The sequence below is a fragment of the Erigeron canadensis genome, chromosome 1 (genome assembly GCF_010389155.1).
Source record: "Erigeron canadensis isolate Cc75 chromosome 1, C_canadensis_v1, whole genome shotgun sequence".
Lineage (NCBI taxonomy): Eukaryota > Viridiplantae > Streptophyta > Magnoliopsida > Asterales > Asteraceae > Erigeron > Erigeron canadensis.
In genome coordinates, this window is record NC_057761.1 from 57,100,824 (window position 1) to 57,107,586 (window position 6,763).

At 32.9% G+C, this 6,763-nt stretch overlaps 1 protein-coding gene across 1 annotated transcript; it reads left to right on the plus strand.

Annotated features, from left to right (window-relative positions):
• The first annotated feature begins 2,545 nt into the window (after positions 1 to 2,545).
• On the plus strand, positions 2,546 to 6,763 carry LOC122604662 (50S ribosomal protein L9, chloroplastic). Its single transcript, XM_043777537.1, has 7 exons — positions 2,546 to 2,812; positions 2,903 to 3,030; positions 4,689 to 4,734; positions 4,929 to 5,026; positions 5,113 to 5,160; positions 6,167 to 6,340; positions 6,594 to 6,763. The coding sequence occupies exons 1-6, from the start codon at positions 2,627 to 2,629 to the stop codon at positions 6,285 to 6,287; spliced, it is 627 nt and encodes a 208-aa protein (XP_043633472.1). The 5' UTR covers positions 2,546 to 2,626; the 3' UTR covers positions 6,288 to 6,340; positions 6,594 to 6,763.

A 6,763-nucleotide genomic window follows, 5' to 3' on the forward strand; every position in this document is an offset into this window, starting at 1 on the left:
AGTATGTGATGGGTTTTCACCTAAATTGGGTGCATAACAGCCCCATACTCATTTTGGACGTGGATGAAGATGATCAATTTCTTAACATGGCACAAATTTGGGGACCAACTAGAAACACGTGTTACTATCTAATTGGCTTATGACATTTCTGACGCAGACGGAATGAAGATAAATAATTGATTATGTTGATTCTAAAAATACTCATAAACAATTCTTCTAAATTTTCGTTGATTCAAACCGAATACCAAAATTTAAGGATTTCACACTAAAACACACACACATGTGATTAGGGGAAAAAAATGACTTTTGATTATCTGAAAACTGATCACTTTCCCATGATTACAAAGGTATAAATAAAGCTACAAAATTAGAATGGGCCCTAAAAGACAAGCGGACCGAAAGTTATTACAAAAACAAAGTCCAAATAACACCGAAAAACTAATTAAAAGGTCCATAACTCCTAGAAAACAGCGTTTTTGGGTCCGAAGACTGACCCAAACCGCCATTTTAGTGGTCGTTTCGAGTGGTCATGCGTAAAAATCGGAGCTCTGTAGCAAAAGTTATGGTCATTTTAGTAAAGACCTCTTTTTGTCTTGACGTTTTAAGTACAAAAAGATCTGATCTTCAATACTTGGGCCTAGGAATGACAAAGAAACCCGTACCCGATGAGGAAATCTGAAACCCGACATATTTGGTCTGGGGTTGGGTCTGGGTATACGGGTCTAGGGCCGGGTATGGGGATCGTTTTAATATTTTTACCGGGTACGGGTTCGGGTACGGTTTTTAATGAAAACCCGCATACCCGACCCGTATACCTGAAAACCGTCCCGAACTCGTATACCGACTTGTGTATATATTAATTATAAAATAGTAGTATGTTTACATCTTAAACATTTTCTTATCGGTTTTCCAAATATACAACTGAATCAACATAATATTAAGTTTAACACTTTAGCTTCTCAAAATTACATACAAAGTTAACTTTTAGTTTTGTTGATGACTTGATGCCGATGTTACTGTAATTCATGAATCATAATGCACATATAATATTTGCTCCAAAGTCACTCATTAGCTTTTTGCATCATTCCAATGTTAAGACCAATCTTCATTTTGAAAACAATAATACTAATAACGGATACCCGATTATTCGTGAGTTTCCCCGTTACCTGACGGTTAGTAATTAAATGGGGATCCGTCGGGTCCGAGATCATCTAAACCCGGCTCATACTCGGCCCGTTGTCATCCCTACTTGGGCTTGGGCCTGCATCAATTTCTTACTATTGTAGTATGTAGATAGGTGGTAAAAAATTGTTGACCAATATGGTATATTATTTTGTAGGTGTCTATATCTAAACACAAATGCTCGAATTTGACTATTAGGGTAATTTTCCTTTTTTCGGTTACGCCCATCATAGATGTTTGTTTTTTGGTTATGTATTTATATGTATTGTTTTCGTTAATATATAGTCAAATGAATAAAGAATTAAAGATTCCCCCACTCTACATCCTTATGTAGTTTTAAAGTTTAACTATTTGAAGATCACACATATGACCGAGATCACTTTTAGATGAAAACACAATCATTTTCTCTCAGTTTTTACAAATCTAATGCTTCTAATTACTAACATAGACACAAAGTTGTATGGTTGTCTGACTGTCTGAAATATGGTAACCTAATCAACGAATAAAATCAAGTTTATTTCTAGATCAATGTTCTAAGTTAGTAAATCTTAAATTTAAAATCTATAAGTTTCTATGGACCCTTGAGTTTTACCTCGTGTATTGTTTTATATAGCATGAGTGATCGACTTATCAATTTATAGATTGTAAATTCCAGTCCAAATTAACCATATTATTTTTGTAAATATATGAGAAATATTGATGGATTGTATAGTTAGTTTTTAATACATACTTTTTTTTAAAAAATTACATGAAATGTAAGTTTGCAATTAGGGTGATAGCCTAGTGGTTACGGATTTGTGGTTTCTTTCTAGATGTTCATGGGTTCAAATCTTGCCACATGCAAATGTGGTGAGAGGCCTTAGCAATGCTATACCCATCTACACATGAGAGAGGAAACTCTGGGTGTTTGGTATGATGGAATGGAAATGGGAGAAAGGGAATGGGAAAGACTTCCCTTGTTTGTTTGCGATGAAGAAAGGGAATGAGAAAGTAGAAAGGAAAATCAATTTCATTCTCTCCATTCTCTATAAATTGTAGAGAATGAGTGAGAATGGAAAAAAAAAATTTTTGTTTTTTTTAAGATGTTATATGTAATAAATGTATTATTATTTAAAATTTTATTTTTTATATATATTCATTCTTTATGGGTACCAAACAACGAAATCCATTCTATTTCCAAATACTCATTCTCTTTCTCACCATTTCCATTCCTTATTACATTTCCATTCTCTATAATTCTCTCCTACCAAACACCCCTTAGCGTATTACCAAGATTTGAACAAAAAATATTGAAATATATAAAATATACTTTCCAGCCTAATAAAATATATACAGTTTAGTTAGAAAAAATAGATACAGTATATCTTAACGGAATTCACACTCACACAAGCTATCGTAACAAAAGAAAAAACCCACATTTCAGATAAGATAAAATTGTTGAGATATGTCAATGGCAGCAGCAACAGCAACAGCAAATGGATGTCTGTCATGGAATTCATCTTCATTCCTTAACAACAACACCACTACTACTCTCACTCTCACTACCAACACACCCATCAATATCTCTCATAAATCTTCCTCAGTACCTTTTGTTATCGTTGCTCAAAAGAAAGCCAAGAAACTAAGAAAGGTATCTCTACATACCCATTTTCATTTTACAACATTTTCTTATTAATTAATTATTATATGCTAATTGTTGTTGGGTTATTTTGATGAGTAGATAATATTGATTGAAGATGTTAGTGATGTGGGTAAAAAAGGACAACTTTTGGATGTCAAAGCTGGTTTTTACAGAAACTTTTTGCATCCTTCTGGCAAGGCTAGGATTGTTACTCCTCTTCTTCTCAAGTATTTTCCTTTTTTGCCCCCTTCTTTTTATCAGTTATTGCTACTATCGTTTGTCTAGTTAACAGTAACCTACATTTTGGTGGGGTGAATTGGTTGTTTTGTGTGATGCCTATCAACTGTTTGTGAAAATGCCACAGTGGAACGTTAACTAGGTTTGTTATAGTTGCGTGGTTTTTTTAACTGAAGAGAATGTTGGGATTTGTTTATGAGGTTTATCTTTTGATGATTTTGTGATTGAAACAATAAGTTAAGTGACCCAAAAGTGTTGCTAGTACTAAAGAAAAATGTACTTGTAGATGTTATTTGATTTTGCTCGAGTTTGATACTCTAGATAAATCATTAAAAATGTGGACACTCAATATGTGTAGAATCTTGTGGTGCTAATTGGGTTCTCTTTGAAAATGAAGGTGAAGTTGCAAAAATAGATTGACGATTGATTTTGTTAAACTAGAATAATGCCATTTAGGGTATGTTTGGCATGGAGCTTTTAGGAGCTTTAAACTTCAAGCTTTTATGAAAAAGCTTCTACCTAATAAAAAGTCTTGTTTGATTGAAGGAGCTAGAAGCTGTTAGATCATGCGAAAAAGCTCCGATTCTTAACGCTATTAATGTTAGCGTTTCACAAAAGCTGCAAGCTTTTACCTTGTAAAGTTACTTAAATAACCTCCTCTTCATTCGCTTAGATAATTGCTATAACAATATCACGTGAGATTTATGCACAGGATCATGACATATATTTTTTACTTAGCACATGCGTTAATGGAAATGAGAATATATATGGCACAACTTGCAAATGACTACAGCACAATCGATTTTGTTTTTTATTTTTATTTTGTAATTGTATTTGGTTTTAAGTATTACACATTTTTACTCGTATGTATCATATATACACATATGTGCATGTGTATAGGTAGAAAACAAGTTTTTTATATATGTATTATATAGGAATTAAATTATGTTTTTTCTATGTATTTAAAAATTATAACGTACTTTCATACACACATAACAGTATTATCTTTAGTGCTAAACTTGTTTTTTTTTTAATTATGTCTATTCTTGTCATTTTACACATTTTGTTAAAAGCTACAGCTAGTTTGCCAAACACATAAATATATCTAAAAAGTTTTAGCTACCAGCTTTCAGTTACAGCTTTCAGCTACCAGCTAACAGCTACCAGCTACCAGCCTTCAGCTACCAGCTAGTTTTGCCAAACATACCCTTAGTAAATATCATGATGATTAGTATTTTGAGATTTAGAAATCCCAATGAAATAATTTGTGATTTTTCTGGACAATGGATAAGGCATCAAGTCAAGTTATGATGATGTTTGAATTATAATAAAGGGTATATAATGCTTTCATTTACAATTGTAGAATTCCCTTCTCTTACTTAAGTGTATGTCCTGTTACAGTGTGACATTAATGTATTACTTAAGTATATCGTTAGCATTTATCTGCAACTACAAGGGGTTTAAGATTTTGATGATCTATGTTGAATAATACAAATGCGTCTATGCCATGATCTTATGATTGGATTTTCAGTAGTTTACAGTGTTTGAACTGAAAAGTGCTTACTTTTCCTGAAAATCATGTCTAATGCTCAGACACATGAAATGTATTATAGCATATCTTGATCATTTTCTTTTGCTCTCTGTCCAGGGAAATGAAGGTTGAAGAAGAGAGAATTGAGGCTGAAAAATTACGGGTATTTACTGGCTACTTTTGTTTGTTACCTTTGCATCTCAATGGGACTACTGACCATAGAAAACGCTGCAAACACAGCCAAATATTGTTAATATGTCATAAAAATATAAATTTTACATCATGCTGGAGTCTTTCTTAATGTTCTTGTTATCCTTTTACTTCTATTGGCTTAAGCAATTTCACTTCATTTCTTAGGTAAAAGAAGAGGCTTTACAACTTGCTCGAATTTTCGAAACTGTTGGTGCTTTCAAGGTGAAACGTAAGGGAGGGAAAGGAAAGCAAATATTTGGAAGGTTTGCACTATATACAACTCTAAGAGCAATATACACACTGAAATATTCTATTTAAACTCGCTACTGATGCATCTTATGGCTTGTAGTGTTACTGCTCAAGATCTAGTTGACATAATTAAAGCACAACTTCAACGGTAATCTTTTTGTCTGTGGTGAACTATTTGGTTTTCGGGTTAAGTGCGCCGGAATGTAAGTAACTATGCCTGAAAAGTTATAGTGTGCATGACCTCAAGTAAACATTTATTGTATGCCCGAAACTTAGTAAAAATGTTCAAATCATGTAACTTTTTGTGATTGACCAATCAAAACCTTACACGTGGCCTGTTAAAAAAAATACCTTGCACGTGGCATCTCATATGGGCTGCCACGTATACCATGTACGTGATTTGAACCTTTTTACTTAGCTTGTGCATACAATAAAGATTTACTTGAGTTCGTGCACACTATAACTTTTCAGGCATAGTTAGTTACATTCCAGCACACTAAACCGTTTGTTTTCTATATAGTCAAGTGACCTCTTTAAATCATTTTCCTGTAGTAGTTTTGCTTACATTTTCATATAACATTTAGGCTTCTCGAATGAATATTGTATGTATTCTATCCCTTTTCCTTTTCAGAAAAAACTTCCTGTAAGGATCACCGTTTTGTTTATTTTCATTCATATTCCCTGTTAATTTATCAAGCTGATTTCAACATCAAATGCTATACTCTTTCTATATCCATGAAGTCATGAACTATATTATATCACTAAGCAAATGGCATAAAAAGGGTGACCACTATGGTTGGATGCTGTTTGTGTAGCCATCTTTGTTTTTACCCATAAAAAGGTAGCCACCACTCAGCAATCTTCTAAAACTTTCAAAATCTTGATTTAACATAATGCGGCCAGGCTACCTTGTCAAAATGATGACATAGCATCTGACTTGGCAATTAATTGAGATCTTTTTTAAGAGTTTCCTTTGGTGAGTCAAACATAGTACATTATCGAACATAGATTTCATGTCATAGCTACCTTTCTATACAATTCCCCTTGTTGGAACTTGAATTATGAGTTTTATGCTTTATATGAAATTGAGTTGTTTAATTTTCTTTTTCTGGTTGAAATCTTAGTTATTTGATTGTTATTGTATTCACTTGTAGGGATATCGACAAAAGAATTGTTTCTCTCCCAGAGATCCGAGAAACAGGAGAGTACATTGCAGAATTGAAGCTTCATCCTGACGTTAGTGCTCAAGTTAGGGTGAATGTCTTCGCCAACTAAAGGACAAAACACTTGCTTGACTACTTTAAAATCGGTGTATGTCAATTTTCATGGTATGTTATGCACTTCAGTTCTAAATATCACAGTTTGTGTATAAATGGAACTTCTATTTATAAACAACAGCTTTTGTTATTTTTTAATAGAAGATGATCACATTGTTTGGTTAAAGTTAGAGAAGACTTGTTATAAGTTCAAGTACTAGAAATCGTGGCTTTACCCTTTTTTGGTTTTTTTTTTCTTTCTGTATTTAACCAACCATATCTATAGCTTGTGTAGTATTTATATCTTTTTATTTAATCTATGCAGGATGAAAACTTGAAGTTACTTCTTGAATCAGCCGAGTTCAATGTCTAGTGATCTTTTGGTTTTTGTTATGTGCTCAAGATTTTAACATTGGTATGTACACATCCTTGGTATTATGTGTTTTGTTTTGTTGTATTAGTCATTCTAGTGTAATTTCAAGAAACACTTCAGTA

What these genes read in the sequence shown, in the direction of transcription:
- LOC122604662 (XM_043777537.1), top strand. Translation starts at nt 2,627, where the DNA reads ATGTCAATGGCAGCAGCAACAGCAACAGCAAATGGATGTCTGTCATGG. An exon ending in GTTACTCCTCTTCTTCTCAA is followed by an intron (nt 3,031 to 4,688) that starts GTATTTTCCTTT and finishes CTCTCTGTCCAG; the next exon opens with GGAAATGAAGGTTGAAGAAG. An exon ending in GGAAAGCAAATATTTGGAAG is followed by an intron (nt 5,027 to 5,112) that starts GTTTGCACTATA and finishes TATGGCTTGTAG; the next exon opens with TGTTACTGCTCAAGATCTAG.